Genomic DNA, 21,229 nt, shown 5'->3' with positions numbered 1-21,229 from the left:
GATGTGACCTGTTTCCTCACGGTCTCGCCATGAGGCTGAGAGGGTCTAGAGCCGAGGTACTTTAGTGCCTTGGGGAGTGGTGACCCCGAGGTGCCGAAACTCACTGGGCGTATTGGCTCACTGAGTTGAAGCACAGGCACCATGATCTCTTCACCTTGTGGCACTCACCTCTTGATTCCCGGTCTTCTGGCTAGTATCAGAGAAATTTTTATAGATCCATCCGGATGTCCGGGCAGTATATCTGCACACATTGACTTATTTATTTATTTTTGTCTCACTGTGTCACTTTTTAGGTGTTGTGTGTCCACAGGATTTGTCAGGATGCGGTAGCCCTTCTGGGGGTCCCTCCTAGTGGTCTAGGGGAGGTGTGTGTGTGGCCATTAGGTTCCGCACCTCCCTGCAAACACCCTGGGTACTCCTGCTTTGGCAGGGTACCAACCATTATCAGCTCTGTGGGCCGATACCTTGGCTCACGCCAAGGGGGATGCCGGGAGCATTTGTGGTCCCTTAGTAGCTCCGGCGAAAAGGGACATTGAACCTGGAACCTCGCAGGTACCTTTTGGTCCGGAGGCGAAGGGTAAGGTTTGTTGGGGGACCTCTCTCCTATCGGAGAAGGGCTTGTTATAGACCGCATCCTTTGTGCACGTTTTTTTTAGTGTAACACGTTTGCACTTTTTCTTGCACTTTGGGTGATTCGAGAGCACGTTCCTCGGCTCTTAAAAAAAATAAAAATAAAATGTGGCCCAGTGAATTCTAAACCACCAATAAAATATATTCGCGTAATTCAACAGGATACCGGGAGTATGTCTCCAGAAACCATGATAGGGCCGGGAGTGCTAATTTGTGGGGGATCACAGAATATAGAGAGGTCACATCTGCTGACACCCATATATTGCACCTCTCCCATCTGACACAATCCATCATATCAAGGAGATGTTTTGTATCCTTGATATGACCGGGTATATGTAGGATACAGAAGTATGTTTTATTTAGATTAAAAAAAGCTTTGTCACAAGTATGGTAGATAGATTTGGGGGTAAGGTAGAATTTTGTGAATAAGTTGAGTCCTACAGGGGTACTTCGGTGGAATTTTTTTTTTTTTTATCAACTGGTGCCAGAAAGTTACAGATTTGTAAATTAGTTCTATTAAAAAAATCTTATTTCTTCCAGTACTTATCAGCTGCTGTATACTACAGAGGAAGTTGAGTAGTACTTTTCAGTCTGACCACAGTGCTCTCTGCTGACACCTCTGTCTGTGCCAGGAACTGTCCGGAGCAGGAGAGGTTTGCTATGGGGATTTGCTTGTACTCTGGACAGTTACTTACACGGACTGAGGTGTCAGCAGAGAGCACTGTGGTCAGACTGAAAAGTACTACTCAACTTCCTCTGTAGTACACAGCAGTTGATAAGTACTGGAAGGATTAAGATATTTTATAGAAGTAATTTACAAAAAAAAATTCCACCGGAGTACCCCTTTAATGATTTTTCAGTTCTACTCGAGATGGGTACATTGTGATTTTTATCTCTAGGAGGTTTGCCCCATTGCTGCTCTTACAAGTAACCCAGAGTGTATTAGGAGTGTTTGGGGACTTGTCACCCTGCCTAGTCCTTTCTAGGGCTCTTTCACAGTAATGAACAACTTCTCTTTGAACTTTTACCCACATCAAAGGTTCACCAGAAAAGATATGACAAATTGCAGACTGGAATTTCTAAATGTAGATTGCAAACCTTTTTATCAAGTTTAAAATTACTGAAATATCTGTTGTATACTATTGTCACTGCTGACATGGAGTATTACTTCTGTGCATCTAGAACTCACAGCCATCTATTTTCAACAGCGTGATCAACCATACTGATATAAAATAGTAGATTGTTGGTATGGTATTGATGCATTTATTCTCATTAAAAATGTCCTTAGTTCATTGCCGAGACAATGGGGCTGAGTTGCTATAATGTGTGTTTGTCTGTCATTTTGCACTGATAAACATATGACCATGTTCTGTTGAACCTGGGGGGCCGGAGTGCGTCTAATTATACAAAGGATAGGAGAATAGTGTGAATAAACCATTTTGCCATACCTCGTGTGTGTGATTTATTTATTTATTTATTTATGCATTTATTTATTTATACAGAGTTTGTTTAGTTAAGTGCTTCCCAACCAGTGTGCCTCAAGCTGTTGCAAAATTACAACTTTAAGCATTCCCGGACAGCCTTCCGCCATACCTCGCATGTGTGTGATATATTTATTTATATTTATTTATGCATTTTTTTATACAAAGTTTGTTTAGGTTAGTGCTTCCCAACCAGTGTGCCTCCAGCTGTTGCATAATTACAACTCTCAGCATGCTGGAAGTAGTAATTTTGCAACAGCTGGAGGCACATTGATTGGGAAGCACTGGCTTACGTAGTTCTGTCATTGCCTCAGCTTTTGCTGCGAGACCACACCCGTTACTCCAAAGAAAAAATGGAGTAACTAATAATAGAGACACAGTCCAACAGTGAGTTATAGAAAGCTGCAGGCACTGCAGGTATACCTTCTGTGTTCATATGTGGTTACAGACTTGACGGAGAAAATATTCTGCGCACATAGTATGGTTGTGCTCATTCATGAAAAACTGATAAGGTGCAGATAACTTCTTCATATCGAAAGAATACGAAGGCACTCACCAACTGTAATGTGTCTTCTTCTTTATTGCTAGTGCAAATTCATACAGGTTACGGCGGCTGCAACAGACCTGGTCTGTTGAAGTTCCGCAAGGAAAGAAACAGCTGTAACCACTCAGAGCGTACTGGCGTCTACTCACTTGTAGCGGCATGCAGCCGCCGTAACCTGTATGAATTTGCACTGGCAATAAAGAAGAAGACACATTACAGTTGGTGAGTGCCTTCGTATTCTTTCGATATAAACTAATAATAGAGAAGTTGGGCCAAATAAACATGCAAAGACCGAAGACAAAAGAGACCCAACAACTGAAATTATACCAAAATGTAATCACATTTTATTAGTATACAAAAAAAGTGGAAATATAAAAAAAATATATTTAAAAGCATAAAAATATGGCACTGGACTGAACATGCAGTGGGAAAGGCATCTCACATAGAGAGAACAAACTAAGGAAGTATTGCAAGTTTAGAGATGAATGCCCCACAATAGAGAACAGCAGTAGAAAAAATATGGGCAAAGAAAGGGTCCAAAAACGCATAAACAAAAAGTATTTGCTATGTACAATGCCTGAGAGCCACCACATGTTTACGCCAACATCCCATACATTTCGCACACTTCTTTGTGTGGAGGAGTCGAGCAGTGTGCGATACATATATTGGGGTACAAATGTGGTGGCTTTCAGGCACTGTATATGGCAAGTACGTTTTGTTAAATGGGCACTCTCATTTAAATGGGCACTGTCAGATACAAAAACTTTTGATATGTTGTAAAGCATGCAAAACCAATCGGTTTTGCAATTGCTTTCATTAGAACATTTTCAGTATTTCATACAGAAAAAGGCAGTAAAATGACTGCCCGCCTGCCTGCTTGGACACATACTAGTCCTCCTGTGTCCATGCATCATCACCTATGTCATGGACACACTTCCTTGATTGACAGCTGTGAGTACAGGGCTCAGAGCTGGAGGAAAAATCCTCCCACTGTCAGCTTGTGTCCCGCTACTGTCAGTGAGGACAAGCTGGGAGTTGTAGTTTTGCTAATGCTAGGGGAGATGTGAGCAGACAGCATACTGAGGGAGGGGGTGGAGACCTGGACAGTGAGGCCACACCCCTCCCTTTGAGAGTAATTCAGACTAGTGAGCTAAATTAAAAGTGTAATAAAAAAAATTAATAAAGGTGCTAGACACATAAAAATTAGATGTACACATGGTCAGGATAAGGAACTGAGTGATATATTTTTAAAAAAAGTTTTTTTTTTGTTGGATCTGATGGGTACTCTTTAAATTAATTTTTGCTATTGCACTTACAATTTTTCTATGTTTTATTTGTGTTTAAAAAAAGCTGCCATTAGGTGTCTCCATACTTGTCCAGAGCACATTTCGCCCATCTTTTGCACAGACTTTGGACTCCTGCTGGCCTGGCAGAAGTCCAAAATCAGGAAATGCTGAGGGGGGGGGGGTATGTGCAGCCTTATCTAATCTGAGCTCATCTCACACTGAACTGCTCTGAGCTGTGTGTAGCAGAGTGAGGGAGGAAGTTCTCCCCTGTATGGCTTCAGATGATGTCATGCCTGCTGGGTAACACCCCTTCCCAGTCTGTGAATCTGATTGAGACTGAGCAGAAGATACAGAGCAATATCAAGGTAGAAAATTAAAAAATAATAAAAATAAAGGCAGAGGGTGGTTTATCATGATGGGGGCAGTGAACTGGGAGGATTATAACATTTAACAAGATCATGAAAGGTATTTAATGTGTTTTTTGGACCCTTCCTTTGTCCATTTTTTTGCAGGTATTATTTTTTATTGTGGTGACTCAACTCTATACCTATTGAACTATTTCTTATGTCCTCTGTTTCCTTGTGAAATGTTGCCCCATTGATACTTATTTATTCAGAGTGGTTGTGCAGAATATGGTGTGTTTACCGTTCCTACCAAATTTTTGGTCTATATGTTCAGCCCAGTGCCATGATATGCGACTTAAACCATGCATCGAAAATTGCACGTGGCTTTACAGCGACCTTCTATGGTTCTATTGATTTTGCGGGTGTTATCCGTGGAACTTGTCTGAAGCACATTTTTAAGCATGCCTTGACGGTACAAGGCTGACAATAAAATTCTACTAAGCAAAGCAAATCTCTGATAGGATGATCCACATAGATCTGGGTTAACCAGGTTATGATGTGATTATAGCTGAACTAAAGAGCCCAGATAGCGCCTGCATGTTGCATTAAAATTTGATCCGCAGCTGCTGGTCACAGTGCCGGCGAGCCAAGGTGGATTTATGTAACCAGTCTGTATTGGCACAGTGCACCTTAGGCATCCTAGTGGTGACTGGCGCTCCCAGCATCTTGGTTTCATAATGCATCACTCCTTGGCACAGAAATGGCATACAGCTTACCCAAGTGTGACTATAGCCTGCGGCTGTCCTAATCTGCTTTTCCTTGTACAATGATTGTGCGGTGTGTTATTCCAGCCTCCAGTACGGATAATATTTCTTCTACAATAGGACAGCCTGATTGGAATAGGTAGCATTCCCATCACCTAGGCCTGTCCTGGATATATGCTTCTCCTATCTCGCCCCTGTGCGTGGCAGTATGACAGACCTCTGCCTAATCGAATTAGAGGAACAGCCTGCTGCTTGCTGACTGATACACTTTTGTTGATGTCAGTGTGGAGATGACATTTTATTTGCAGCTTGTAGATTAATATGCCCTGACAGCGCTGTGAGGCTGCACCGCTCTATGCCCAATGCTTCTAAGTACCCTCGCAGCTATGTGACTCATTCCTGTGCACGCTTCACCTTCCGAATTCACCAAATGCTCATCCGTATTCTACATTTCTGACACTTTATTTTGGACCCTCTATAAAATAGTAGGAGCCATTTTCTTACAGAATTAATATATAGAACAGTGGTCTTCAACCTGCGGACCTCCAGATGTTACAAAACTACAATTCCCAGCATGCCCGGACAGCCAACGGCTGTCCGGGCATGCTGGGAGTTGTAGTTTTGCAACATCTGTAGGTCCGCAGGTTGAAGACCACTGATATAGAACAACTTTAAATGTTTTATTCGCATTTGTGTGCGAGTGTGTTTGTTATAGTAGCTAATCATACCTGCTATGCCATTATATAATGCTGGTCTTAAAGGGGTACTTTAGGGGTATATAATGCTGGTCTTAAACATGGAAAACTTTTATTTTTTTAATCAACTGGTGCCAGAAAGTTAAACAGATTTGTAAATTACTTCTATTAAAAAATCTTAATCCTTCCAGTACTTTTTAGGGGCTGTATACTACAGAGGAAATGTTTTTCTTTTTTGGATTTTCTCTTATGTCACGACCACAGTGCTCTCTGCTGATCTCTGCTGTCCATTTTAAGAACTGTCCAGAGCAGCATATGTTTGCTATGGGGATTTTCTCCTGCTCTGGACAGTTCCTGAAATGGAGAGCAGAGAGCACTGTGGTCGTGACATCAGAGAAATCCAAAAAGAAAAAAATTTCCTCTGTAGTATACAGCCCCTAAAAAGTACTGGAAAGATTAGGATTTTTTAATAGAAGTAATTTACAAATCTGTTAAAATTTCTGGCACCAGTTGATTTAAAAAAAAAAAAAAAATTTCCACGGGAGTACTCCTTTAATGGGAGGCTGTCAGCTCTATTTGTTGCTGAGAGCTGCAGGCAATGTTAAATAGCTCTTAAGGTATAAATGCAAACTGTACCTTTCCTGGAGATGATGTTGGTTGCCAAACTGATAAAATCTTTTTGTTTTCTTTTTCAGCCAAGTGTCAAGGAGGTGGAGCCAAGCTGCTCAAGTACCACAGCTTGGCACGTCTACTCACTTGCCCTCACCTCTCAGCCATTCCTTAACTAAAGTACAGGGCTCTTCACATCGATCAATGAAAGACTGGAAGGTGGTGGCAAATGAGGAGTGCCAGACTATGTAAGCGGCTTGGCCCCACCTCCTTGACTCTTGGCTGTGAAGAAAAAGTCAGTAAAAAAAACACACATGCTATAGTTACTGCAACCAATCTTCTTTCTTTATATATATATTTTCAATATTACAAACAAATCCAACAGTAAGTAATCACCCAAAGTGTGTCAAGATCGTCCGCAGGGTGTTGTCAGGAGACATATAAGGCTTATATTGCCCTGATCCGTGTATCCAATTGTTTATCGCTGCATATTAAGGTATATAGCACTGATAGAACGGGAGAAATATTAAAACTTCACTTTTATTGCGTTCCCATAAAACATATAAGTGAACATATCAAAAAATTATGTGCAAAAATGTTCGTCCGCCACCTTATTGCTGAAAATAAAGTTCATAGAAAAAACAGCAGTCATTTCTTTCATTTGTTCGGCTGAGCACACCCAAAAAAAAATGCACTAATGTTATAGGTCTCCATACACGCCAGTTTTTATTATACAACAGATTCATGTAATTTTGCATCAAGCGCTGCTTACTGTGTGCATTTTAGATTTCCCATGCATCCGATGTAACTTATGCAAATGTCCATAGTTCACACATGATGCTATAGTCCACATACCTGATAATAGATATGTGTCTCCATTAAGGATCGACCGATTATCGGTTTGGCCGATAGTCACGATTTTGGTCATTAGCGGTATCTGCAATTACCTTGCCGATAGTGCCCTGATTCCCCCCCCCCCCCCCGGCCAGAGACCGCCACTGCCCCATTGCCTCCCCCATCCCTGCGCTACTTCTGGCTCCTGCGGCGTCCTGCGCTATTGCTGTGCGCTGAGCAATGACGAGTGACATCCTCAACGCGACATCACCGTCAATGCGCACGGTGACAGCTCAGGACGCCGCCGGAGCCAGAAGTAGCGCAGACCCCGGGAACAGGTAATTATAAAACCGGGGATGAGGGAGGCAATGGGGCAGCGGCGGTGGTTGGACTCAGGACCGGCAGGGGGAGAGAAGCGGGCAGCGGTGGTGGTTGGACTCAGGAGCGGCAGGGGGGGGAGAAGTGGGCGGCGGTGGTCTCTGGCCAGAGGATAGGCAGGAGGGGCAGCGGCAGTGGTGGTTGGACTCTGGAGGATCCCGGAACAGGCAGGGGGAGAGATGCGGGTGGCGGCGGCGGTCTCTGGACCCGCAAAAGCCGCTGCAGTTCATTCATTTAAAGTGCCCGCTTTAAATCATTGATCTGCAGCTGCTTCTGCGGGGGAGGGGGGGTAGAAATAGCCGATAACTTACACCGGAATATCGGTATAAGTTATCGGCTATCGGCCTGAAAGATCAGATTATCAATATCGTCCCTAAAAAATCTATATCGGTCGATCCCTAGTCTGCATACAGTACTGCACACTATATGATGTATTCGCACCTCCGATGATCTATACACATTTGAAATTAGGCCGAGATATTTTCACCCCTGTGTAAGGTTACTGTTCATTTGGGTATATTATGCAGCAATATTATATAAAAAAAAAAACTGAGACCTGTCAGCGTGTCCAAACTGTACAGTAATCCTCGCCGTGGTTCACATCACCTGCGATTTCCTGTTCAGGTATCCCGGACTTGATTCTGCGTTTGAGTGCTCTACCTAAGGTGCTATTCGCCATGGTTTTTTCTGCAAAGGATTCGATTCAACGGATTCGATTCAACGCGTAAAATCAAATCCTTTGAATCAAATCCTTTGCTGAAAGAACCACGGTGAATAGCACCTTAGGTTGAGCACTCAAACACAGAATCAAATCAGAGTACAGAAAATACCCCATATGTGGATGTAAAGTGCTCTGCGGGCGCACAACAAGGTTCAGAAGTGAGAGCGCACCATGTACATTTAAGGCCTAAACTGGTGATTTGCAGAGGGGTGGCTGCTGGTTACAGCGGTTCTGACATAAACGCGCATGTGACCCCTTTTTGGATACTACACCCCTTACGGAACGTAGCAAGAGGTATAAGTGAGCCTTGACAGCCCACAGGTGTTTGGCAAATTTTTGTTAAAGCAGGACATGAAAAAAATTTTTTTTCCACTAAAATGGTGTTACCGCAAATTTTTCTTTTTCACAAGGGGTAATAGGAAAAAATTTGTAACACCGTCCAAAATTTGTAACACCATTTCTTCTAAAATAGGAAATACCCCATATGTGGATGTTAAGTGCTCTGTGGGCTAACTACAGGGCTCAGAATAGAAGAAGCAAAGTTTGTTTTTTGGAGCTTAAATTTGGCTGGAATTGAAGACCATGGCCCTTATTTACTAAGAGTGTTGCCACAACAGTTAACCCCCCCCCCCCCCCACATGTGACCCCATTTTGGAAACTACACCTATAACGGAACGTAACAAGGGGTGGGGTGCAGTGAGCATTTACACCCCACCAGGGTTCTGACAGATTTTTTTGAACAGTGGTCCGTGAAAAGGAAAAATTTTATTTTTCATTTGCTCAGCCCACTATTCCAATGGTCTGTCAAACGCCAGGGGGTGTAAATGCTCACTGCACCCCTTGATACATTCTGTGAGGGGTGTCGTTTCCGAAATAGGGTCACATTGGGGGGGGGGGTCCACTGTTCTGGTAGCTCGGGGGCTTTGTAAATGCACATGGCTCCCGACTTTTATTCCAACCAAATTCTCTCTCCAAAAGCCCAATGGCGCTCCTTCTCTTCTGAGCCCTGTAGTGCGCCCGCAGAGCACTTAACGTCCACATATGGGGTATTCCCTAACTAAAATGGGGTTACAAATTTTGGGGGGCTTTTTCTCCTATTAGCCCAAATTTGGGGTAACGGCAATATTTTTGTGAAAAACATTTTTTTTTTTTCATTTTCACGTCTTAAAAAACTTTCTGAACGTCATTTTGAATACATTGAGGGAGCAGTTTTTTTTTTTAATGGGGACCATTAAGGGGTATTTCGGACATAAAGACCCACAACTTCACTGGTCTTGAAAAAATTCTGATTTTGAAATGTTTGTGAAAAATTGTAGAATTGCTACTAAACTTTGAAGCCCTCTGTCTCCAAAAATTGAAAACATGTCAACTTTATGATGCAAACATAAAGTAGACATATTGTATATGTTAATCAATATATAATTTATTGGGAAAGTCAATTTTCCTTACAAGCAGAGAGCTTCAAAGTAAGAAAAATGCAAAAATTTTCTAATTTTTCATGAAATTTGGGAATTTTTCACCATGGGGTTAAAGCTGCATCTCACAGGAGAGTAATCACACAGCTCTTCAAGACAGCAGACAAGAGTTATGAATCTGGGGAGCTGCGTAACTTCCAACTAGTCATTTAAGGGACTCTCCTACTGTCACCCACTCCCTTAGTAAGGCAGAAAATATATCTTCAGTAACACTCTGTGCATGGAAGTATATAGGATAAGGGGGTGACGGGAGGTGCCTTGGGCCTTTCAAGAGGTATTGCAAGTGTAATCTCTGTTGGGTTCATGAAGGTACTTGTGCACAGAGAGACTGACTGACCTCCTGTATAAAATCGAAAGCATGCACAGGACTAGCTGTCGTGGGATCACATGGCCCAGCTGCAACAATGAAAGGGTTTAAAGGGCACCTTTCATCAAAAAAACTTTTGATATACTATAGATTAATGTATGCAGAATAACTTTCCAATAGCATGTTATTAAAAAATATGCTTCTTTCTATTTAATTTTCCACTTTGAAAAAATGACCACGAGGGGTCTCCCTACCAGTCCTTTTTTTTATAGATTTCAGACTCATGCAGGAGTCCTAAATCTCAGACTGCATCCGGGGCACAGACAAACTCAGCACTTAAAAAAAGGACTGGTAGGGAGACCCCTAGTGGTCATTTTTTCAAAGTGGAAAATTAAATAGAAAGAAGCATATTTTTTAATAACATACTATTGGAAAGTTATTCTGCATACATTAATCTATAATATATCAAAAGTTTTTTTTGATGAAAGGTGCCCTTTAACATTTATGCATAAAACTGAGCTGGGATGAAACAAATGACCCTGCTAGAATGCTGGTTTTGAGGTAGCATTATATTTGTGAAACCAAATTGATAGGATGCTTCTGTAATAGACCATGGTACTGAGGCTTAATATTTGGGTTTACTTAGTATGTGTGAATAAGGTGAAACAAGATGTGTGAGCCCCCTTGTTAACATGGATGTGCCCTTGTGGTTTCTTCTAATTATATTTCCGGAGATAGAAGCTTGAATAAGAATGAGATTGTTACTGAAAGAAACCTGGAGAGGATCATATCTTATCACAGAGAAGCCACATCTGTCTTGCAGCCCCATTTCTCCAATTGCATCTGTTATCTAGGCCAGGGCTCATTTTCCAACAGTGGAATGGAATTTGGGCGGTGATGATTGTCATTATGTACTGATGTGCTATTACTAGCAGTACCTTGCCAACAAGGGTTTATCCTTTCTGCTGCAGTCTGTGTGGCAGCATCCGGTTTAGGATGTGGATGTATATAGCCCTTTCTCCTCTTATAAATAGAAGCTTACTTTTCTATATATATTTAGTGAATGTGAGAGAAATTAACCGTGAATGTTTCACGTATACATTTGACTGTGGTTTCAGTATTTTGCTAGTTTTCACCCCTTGAAAGGAAGCACCTGCTGTATAGCGTTAGCAGCACCATAGCCCCCAGTCAGGATGTTGTGTCTATACATTGGGCTGGTGAGAAGAAATCTGAGAATATCTGTCGGCTCAGGGAGGGCTGTTCCTGGGCGCAGAGCTGTATGGAGTTAATGGCGCATCAAGTCTGTTCACTTAATCAATCAGTTTCCATAGCTCATAAAACCAATCTGGAGAAGACAATGGGAATGCAGAGGATGATGCATTATTCTTGGCTAATGGCTCCTGAAGATATGTGACTAAATGAAATTCCAGACCATGCTTCTTCCAGTGATCTGTGAATAATGCACTATACCCCTGTGCCGGATTCTAGGATCTGCTTATGTCTTTTGTATATTGCATTGTTATTCAGCACAATAGATATTGCATATATCTGAAACAAACTATGGCACCTTAATATTACTGTAGGTAGTACATTTTATTAAATCTAAGAAAAAATGGTTTGTACCATCCGATTACATTACTACACTCCTCCTTTCCTCCGTTTCATTTCATTTTTTAGTTTTTTTTCTTTTTTTGCTTCCAGCTAAGTTTAGCTGGGTCATTTGAAACGTTCTGCGGACTAAATGCTTCAGATGTAAACAACTTTATGTCTATACAGTTGCATGTGACTTTCATTAACGTATTCCATATACCTACCTTTTACATAAATCCTGCATGGTTTTGTTAAATTAACTCTCTAGAGAGGTGACAAGGTAATTTTTAATGTTCTCACTGCTGTTACTGAGTCCCTGAGAGTGCCTTCCATGGTGCACAGCGATTTCTCATTCTCTATTTGCTGATAGGACACACACAGGACTTCCTTTCCCTTACTTCCCTGGCCAATTAGAGCACAGCACTTACTCCTTTCTGTTGTGCCATGACATAGCGCTGAGGGAACACGTGTTTGCTCTTGCGTCTGTTAGTTGCTTGCCATATTACACAAGGCCAGTTTGGCCGATAATCGCCTCATGTAATAGAGCCCTATGCCAGTGGAAAAAAAACAGTAGTATGTACATACTTTTAGTCAGGGTTTGACAAATCCTGGGTGCCTGGTCACCATGGCGACCAGGAATTTCGTGGTGGTGGCTTGGTTTTTGTCAGCCCTTTCCATTAGTAGTTGTCCATCTTTAAGAAAAATAAATCTGTTTTATTTGACTCCTCCTCCATTTCCGCACTGATCCTCCTTTCGGCACCTGTGGTTGGTGCTCTGTTGTTACATGAGCAGCGGACATCAGGTGATTCCCGCAGCCAATTGGTGGCCTCACGCTCTGTAGTCAGGAGTACGTAGTGTCACCACCGAGGCTGCTGACTGGCTACGACTGTCATATGACACCGGAGCACCAACCAAAGACATATGCTGCTGAACACCAGAGGCAGAATGGGGGAATGGAGACCTAAGGAAGTGTGTGTGTGTGTGTGTGTATATGTGTATATATATATATATATATATATATATATATATATATATATATATAATATTAAAAGATTAGGACACTAATGACTGTAACACACGAGATGAGGGGACACTTACGACTGATTATATGACGTCACATAATGTCCCATTACGTGATGTGTGGCATCCTGGTTCCTAACTTTTTTTTGCTGGCTTCTAGATTCATAACAAATGTATCAAGCCCTGCCCATAGTGTTTGGTGGTCCAGAGTACCTCATTTTGCAAATACTTTGTCGTTAGGGCTGATTGTATCCATGTAAACTGTAATATCAATTCATCATAATCATTTTTAATAAACCTCGAAAGAAAAGAGAAAATCACAAGGCACACTTTAAAGGGGTTATCCAGGAAAAAAACTTTTTTTATATATCAACTGGCTCCAGAAAGTTAAACAGATTTGTAAATTACTTCTATTAAAAAATCTTAATCCTTTCAGTACTTATGAGCTTCTGAAGTTAAGGTTGTTCTTTTCTGTCTAAGTGCTCTCTGATGACACGTGTCTCGGGAACCGCCCAGTTTAGAAGCAAATCCCCATAGAAAACCCCTTCTAAACTGGGCGGTTTCCGAGACACTTGTCATCAGAGAGCACTTAACAACCTAAACTTCAGAAGCTCATAAGTACTGAAAGGATTAAGATTTTTTTTAATAGAAGTCATTTACAAATCTGAAAAATGCAGTGTAGCCCGGACCTTCTAGGTGAGTATAAAATGGATATACGAGGATCGTGCTTCAATAATAATTATCATTTATTTATAAAAATAAGATTTCATCACTTCTCACAGGGCCCTTGTGAGAAGAACATACATAATAAAAGGCAACCTAACAATGTATTAGGCAATAGTATTAAAATTCTACACTTGGCATAGAGTAATAGAATAAAATAGCAGGGTAAGATCTGTACCATACAAATATATTAGAAAGTTGCTCTTCTAGATGTTTTAGGGTAAATATGTCCCTTTTTTGGATACAGTAGCAAACAGTCTGTATTGATAGCAATTGTTACCGGTCTGTAGATTGTAGCTCAGGCGGTGAATATTGCTCCCGCAATAGCTGAGTGTCCGTAGTGTATACAGTCCACTGTGTGGTGCCTCCAATTATGAGCCTGGTCCAGTAGGGTCTGAGCGTGGTGGCAGTCGCTGTCGGATAAGGCGCTGGCAGGCGCCGAAGATCGTGATGGTGTCCGGGGACTGCTGGCGCTGGCGTGCGCTAGAGTTGATATTCCTCACCGCTTCATTGGTTGGAAAACAGGACCATATACTGGAAGGCTGGAAGTTCACCTCGTGGTGCCGGCGTCTGACGTCCGAGCCGGGATGGTTACAGCAGGATAGTTGCACCGGGATGATTGCGCCGGGATGGATCTGAACTGCTGGACCGGGTGGATAGCAAAGCGAGAGCGCAAATGATGGTACAGTTCATAGAGTGTAACTGGCCATAGAATTTGGGCACAGTTTTAATACTGCTATGCCAGTAGATAAAGACTAGACGCGTTTCAGGGTTGTATGATATAACCCTTTCCTCAGTAGTCATTGACTACTGAGGAAAGGGTTATATCATACAACCCTGAAACGCGTCTAGTCTTTATCTACTGGCATAGCAGTATTAAAACTGTGCCCAAATTCTATGGCCAGTTACACTCTATGAACTGTACCATCATTTGCGCTCTCGCTTTGCTATCCACCCGGTCCAGCAGTTCAGATCCATCCCGGCGCAATCATCCCGGTGCAACTATCCTGCTGTAACCATCCCGGCTCTGACGTCAGACGCCGGCACCACGAGGTGAACTTCCAGCCTTCCAGTATATGGTCCTGTTTTCCAACCAATGAAGCGGTGAGGAATATCAACTCTAGCGCACGCCAGCGCCAGCAGTCCCCGGACACCATCACGATCTTCGGCGCCTGCCAGCGCCTTATCCGACAGCGACTGCCACCACGCTCAGACCCTACTGGACCAGGCTCATAATTGGAGGCACCACACAGTGGACTGTATACACTACGGACACTCAGCTATTGCGGGAGCAATATTCACCGCCTGAGCTACAATCTACAGACCGGTAACAATTGCTATCAATACAGACTGTTTGCTACTGTATCCAAAAAAGGGACATATTTACCCTAAAACATCTAGAAGAGCAACTTTCTAATATATTTGTATGGTACAGATCTTACCCTGCTATTTTATTCTATTACTCTATGCCAAGTGTAGAATTTTAATACTATTGCCTAATACATTGTTAGGTTGCCTTTTATTATGTATGTTCTTCTCACAAGGGCCCTGTGAGAAGTGATGAAATCTTATTTTTATAAATAAATGATAATTATTATTGAAGCACGATCCTCGTATATCCATTTTATACTCACCTAGAAGGTCCGGGCTACACTGCATTTTTCTGGTTTCCCTTTTTTTTAGCAATTAAGGTATAGTTGCTTGCCCTGTTTGACCTCGGTGCGTAATAGTTGTGAGCTGCACACATCCATATAGTTTTTTCTTCATTTACAAATCTGTTTAACGTTCTGGAGCCAGTTGATATATAAAAAAAAGTATTTTCCTGGATAACCCCTTTAAGTCTTTGATATGTAGAATTGGTGATTTCTTCAGATTATGTATAGAAAATTTAGCGGTTTATTCTGTGACATCTGCCATAGACCATATGTAGCTTTCATGGTCCGCTGTAATATTAAGATTTGTAGAATAAAAGACTTCTGAAGAAGGAAATAAGAAATGACACTACAATGAATATAAGAGGCTTTGTTATTCATAAAAGTCGTGTTCTATCAGCCATCTTCCCAGTTTTTAGGTTTTCCATGCTACAAATGTGACTGATGAATTGATCTCTATTCTTCGTGATCTCCCGACCTCACTTTGTGATCTAAATAACTTGATCTCAGTTGAAGGTTTTCAAGGCGAATGTTATTATCACTCATTTAAATCCCTTGGTTAACACAATGTGCAGTGTACAGCAGAAGAATGGGAATATTGGCAATAGGCGGCCAGCCTGCTGTTGTATTGTTTTTGCCTTTTTATTATGTGACATGACTTTTAAAGGGGTTTGTTCATGAAATGTTCTTTCTCATGCTGTTTAGCATCATTAGGGGTGGCTACATGGGGCTTTTCTGAATAGTTATTTGATAATTCTCTTGGTCTCTAGGATGTCCCCCCACTTTTTCTTCATGTTTTCTACTGGGCTTTTTGACACCATGGACAGATCCTTAAAGGAAAACTATCAACCTTTTCAGCCAAACTAATCCCAATACACTGGGTTATAATGTGGATGGACAGGAGTCCAATGAGGGGTCACTTACTTAAACATGTCCAGTAGGTTCTGAGATGTCCCCCAGAAGATCCTCTGCTGAATTTTAATTTACATATCCATTGTCTGTGACTCCACTTCACTAGGATGTTGAGTCACAGACAATGAATATGTAAATTAAGCTGGCGAAGCCCTGCCCCCTGTGACAGTTTTCCTTAAAAAAAAAATTTTTAAACCCCTTTCCATTTATTAGTTACTACTTTTCTTTCTCTGTCTTGAACTTTTTTTTGTTTATGACCTAGCCTAATTCCTTATACCCTTTTTCACATCTTTGTCCTTTTTGAACAGAGGGTAATTTCATCTTCCTCCCCCTTTCTCAGTTTCTGCCTTCCAACACTCCCTGCTGGTTCGTACTCTACTCTAAAATTCAGGACACACTGGGGGAGGTTCCCTTACGTCAAAACCTGTAGTTTGAATGTATATATATATATATCTGGGGTGGGGGTGGGGGGGGGGTGTTTGGTGGGTGGACGTGGGGGGTGGGGGGGGTTATTGGTTATCAACATTATCACACATTTCCCAACGAATATATTTACAGGATATTTAACATTTTGATGACTCTTTTAATATGGACTTTCCTTTAAATTTTTGTTTCATGTATTTTGTTTTAAAAATCAGTTTTAAGATGGAGAAATATCCATAACGAAGGAAATGTCATCTTTACCTGCACTAACCTGTTGTTATAAGGTAACGATCTTCTGTCTAGGCTCCGTTCTTCTGTAATCCCTGGTCTTGTAAATATGGTTATGAGAAGCTTGGAGCATAGTGGGCATTCCTAAGCCCCTCATGCACAGTGACGTTCGGTGTTCTAAATATTTTTGTCTGCTGGCTGGTTTTTTGTATAGTCTCCTCCCCCTGTGCTGGGCCTGCTATGCTGCAGAATGGAGCTCCACCCTACATCATAACAGCTCTTCTCCACATGTGCAATGCCCCGGCCTCAGCAGTTATGCTGCAGAGTGGAGCTCCATTCTGCAGATTGGCAGGCTCATTGCAGACGCAGAAGGCGTGACAATAAAGAAGCCAGTGTGCACAGATCTTCAGAACACCGGATGTTACCGTGCACAGGGGTGTTCCAAACCAAGATCTTCTTTACCATATCCAAAAGACCAGAGCTTATAGAAGAAAAGAGCCATGGACAGAAGATCGGTAAGTAAGGTTTTCATCAGTGTCACCTGCATTATAACCCTGTACCAACAGGTTAGTGCAGGGGATACTGATGACAGATTTCCTTTATTAGAAGATCGATTTTATTTCAGCATGCTGTATCCCTGAATGACCAACGCTTACACGTGTTGGAGCTGGGAGCCATCAGCTTCTTCTCCACGGCCCCCCTTGTAGCCGCAGGCAACTTTAGGTCTACGGCCTGCACACTATATAGATGACGTCTGTTCCAGCACACCAAATATGATGACATTTTGGTCAAGAGGGACATTATTTTGAGATCTTACTACTGTAGGAGGCACAGCATTGAGGGCTTACAGCTCATATCAGGATTGAAAAGCAGTGTGACCCAAGATTGGCCTAATGCATAGGGAGAAATAACGTATCTTAGTAATATCCTATAGAACAGTAATAGCATGGCGTCGGGGGTTGTTCGAGGGAACAGCGGTTTATCAAAGCAGTTAATGCACTCCTGTTTCTTGTTCAACCATTACTTCATTGCTGCACTGTTCTTTGTTGGTGTCCTGCAAGGTTCAGTCTTTGGCCTGTTATTGAAGCATTTATATGCTTTCAAAATGTTTCAAATAATTGCTTGATGTCAGTCATTTTGTAGGAATAGGCTTGAGGCATCAGCTGCCCCATACTCTAGTATAAGCCAAGTTTTTCAGCACAATTTTTCGTGGCTTATACTCGAGTGGACAAAAAAAATTTTCTGGCTTAGCTGTGAGGGGATGGTCCAGGCCGTCCATCTCCGCCTGTCAATCCCTTCTCAGTGGTCTTCAACCTGCGGACCTCCAGATGTTGCAAAACTACAACTCCCAGCATGCCCGGACAGCCATCGGCTGACCGGGAATGCTGGGAGTTGTAGTTTTGAAACATCTGGAGGTCCGCAGGTTGAAGACCACTGCAGCCTTCGTCATCATCCAGACCTCCCCTTTTGTTTTCTACTCACCCCCCTCGGTGGGAAGGAAGGGTGAGCTGGTCCGGGTCGTCCATCTTCGGCCATCTATGCTGCAGGGACCGTCCGGTGGGTAGGGTTAGTCCATTTTTACCGGGAGGCCCTCTTCTCCGCTCCAGGCCAGCCCCGAATTAGTGACGTTGCATTGACGCAACCACACAGGGACGTTCATGTGCAGGGACATTCATGTTTGTGAGTAGAAAACAAAAGGGTTTGGATGATGACGAAGGCTGCAGTGGTCTTCAACCTGTGGACCTCCAGATGTTTCAAAGCTACAACTCCCAGCATGCCCGGACAGCCTAGCTGTCCGGGCATGCTGGGAGTTGTAGCTTTGAAACATCTGGAGGTCCACAGGTTGAAGACCACTGAGAAGGGATTGACAGGCGGTGATGATGAGGGGGGGGGGGGGTGGATGATGACGAGGGTGATGATGACGGGGGTGTTAATGACAGGGGTCTGCATGATGACATGGGGGATGATGTATTTCCCACCCTAGGCTTATAGTTGAGTCAATAACTTTTCCTAGGTTTTTGGGGTGAAATTAGGGGCCTCGGCTTATATTCGGATCGGCTAGTACTCGAGTATATATGGTATTCCCATATACTGTAATACAGCAAAGAAAGAATCTAAGACTGGACCAGTGCAAGTATAGTGGGCGATACAATGACTTACTGTAAAACCTTGTTTCAGGGATCCTATCATTGGATTTATTCAAGTGCCGTTTTGTAATGGGTGACGTATGCAACTGTATGAAGTAGTATTACATACCTCAGGGCATTTCCTGACTTTTATGTACACAAAGAAAGATGTGAACAGAAATGAAGGTAGAATATACAGGGGAGGTATTGTTATGAAAAATTCTAAAGGACTTTGTAAACTTTTTACCCACATGCTGGAATATGGACATTTGTTGGCTTAATACCAAATTTCAGGCACCACAGTGACCAGGCATTGTGGAAGGGTTAAGATTTAATAATCTAAATGGATATATTAGGATATTTATTACAGTAAATCATTTCTGAAGGGTGGAAGCAGCTGCTATAGATGTTATCAGTGACGTCTGTCATGTCAAGTTACTCAGTAATGTGAAAGTGATTGCCGTAGCGTTCGCTGTATATTCTGGATCTCTGTTAATAATCTTCTCTGGTATTAATTTTTATTTATTTTTTATTAGAATTTTTGGTGTGCACATGCCAACAAATTTTGACAGGAAAATACAGTGTCGGTTTTCATTAACCTTGAAGAAACCTCATAAAAAAATCTTACTAAATAGTCCCTCACTTTTGAGAGAGTAGGTACAACCAACTAAGGTGGATTGATACATGCTGATCTCCTGTGTTATTGATTACTACCAGATACCTCGCTTTAATAAATATTATGGGGGAGATTTATCAAATCCTGTGCAGAGGAAAAGTTGCCCAGTTGCTCATAGCAACCAATCAGATCGCTTCTTTCATTTTTAACAAGGTCTCTGCAAAATGAAAGAAGCGATCTGATTGGTTGCTATGGGCAACTCAGCAACTTTTCCTCTGCACAGGTTTTGATAAATCTCCCCCTATGTACATTTATCGCCTCCTATCCTAAAGGCTGTCAACAAAAGACTGAACACAAGTGTCTGACTATTTCCTTGGTCTGCCCTTCTAAACCCTGACAATTCATGGTCTCCTAGGGAAACTATATAAAATGCTCTGATTTCTTGCTTCTTACAGTAAAACGATGTTCCTGTGTCCCTAACGTATAGATTTTTGAGATCTGTATTGCTGTTGTATGTTTGGTAATTATTTATTTTGTTGTATGTAAGAATAATAAAAAATCAGCCCAGCATTTTAGACCGCAGATGTAAAGTTTACTGCGAGTGCGCATGCGCAGTTTACTGTAGACTTCACAGTTAGCGTACGGCTAGAGTAGTCAGCGCAATGAGCAAAGTTTTCTAGCGTTGTCAGCCTAATGAGTGTAGTTTTATACTGACAGCGGAGGAAGGGGGAGGGAGTCATCAACGTAATCGTAATAAGTGTAGTTTTAGACAGCGGAGGGAGTGATACTGACAGCGGAAGAAGGGGGAAGGGAGGGATAGTCAACACTGTAGTTGTAATAACCGTAGTTTTAGACAACAGTAGAGACAGCGGAGGGAGTGATACTGACTGCAGAGGAAGGAACACTCTTTACGCAGCTGACTAACCCCCCCCCCCCCCACACTGACAGTATAAAACTACGCTCATTACACTGAATACACTAGCCCTACGCTGATTGAGAAGTCCGTAGTAAACTGCGCATGCGCTCGCCATTTCCTACTAAGGAATCGCAGTGGACTTTAGATCACAGGGAACCTGCAGTCCAGTCTGTAGGCATTATGTTATAGAACAGGAAGAGCTGAGCAGATTGATATATGCTTTTATGGGAAAAGTTCCAGGATTACTTGACATTTTATTCATGTAAACCTCTGCTCATTCTGGGCTAAGTAGTCATTTGGTCCTTCTCAGTGATTGACAGTGTATAATTGTACCTATAGAAAGGGCTATCCATCAATGAATAGGCCTGCCCACATGACTGCTTAGCTCAGAATAAGAAGAGCATTACATTAATAAATGACAAGCTATACTGGAACTTTTTAAACAAATCAAAATATCAATCTGCTCCGCTCCTTCTGCTCTATAACATGCCTGAATAGTGGACTGTAATGGTTCCCTTTAACCAAGACAAGTAGATATTTAATCCGTCCCTAGACATCTTGTCCCCTATCCAAAGGATAGGGGATAAGATGTCTGATCACGGGGGTCCCACTGCTGGGGATCCCCGCAATCTTCCTGCTGCACCCAGCATTCATTTAGAGTGTCGGGTGCAGCACCGGAGGCTCGTGAGGTCGCGACCACGTCCCGCTCGTGATGTCACAGCCACGCTGCCTCAATGCAAGTCTATGGTAGGGGGCATGATGGCCATCACGCCCCCTCCCATAGACTTGCATTGAGGGGGCATGACGTCATGAGCGGGGGCCCCGCATCGCCAATCATCCGGCATGGACCGAAGTTCACTCAGTGCACCAAATGTCTGGGGTGCTGCAGCCGAGATCGCGGGGGTCCCCTGCGGCAGGACCCCAGCGATCAGACATCTTATGCCCTATCCTAGGT

The 21,229-nt window shown here is 42.5% G+C and overlaps 1 protein-coding gene across 5 annotated transcripts in view; it reads left to right on the top strand.

Moving 5' to 3' along the window:
* SNX25 (sorting nexin 25) overlaps positions 1 to 21,229 on the top strand; it is a 216,573-nt gene that overhangs the window by 85,077 nt on the left and 110,267 nt on the right. Inside the window, exon 1 of one of the 5 annotated variants that reach the window (XM_056559919.1) lies at positions 19,739 to 19,878. The exons of 3 other annotated variants lie outside the window; for them this stretch is intronic. In XM_056559919.1, the coding sequence (XP_056415894.1) occupies positions 19,872 to 19,878 (7 nt within the window). In that variant the 5' untranslated portion in view covers positions 19,739 to 19,871. Of the gene's footprint in view, positions 1 to 19,738; positions 19,879 to 21,229 lie in introns of those variants that run through there. One more of the 5 variants, XM_056559930.1, reaches the window with a different exon arrangement.

This window comes from Hyla sarda, chromosome 1 (assembly GCF_029499605.1).
Source record: "Hyla sarda isolate aHylSar1 chromosome 1, aHylSar1.hap1, whole genome shotgun sequence".
NCBI classification, from domain to species: Eukaryota; Metazoa; Chordata; class Amphibia; order Anura; family Hylidae; genus Hyla; species Hyla sarda.
This window is presented reverse-complemented; position numbering and strand designations above follow the sequence as displayed.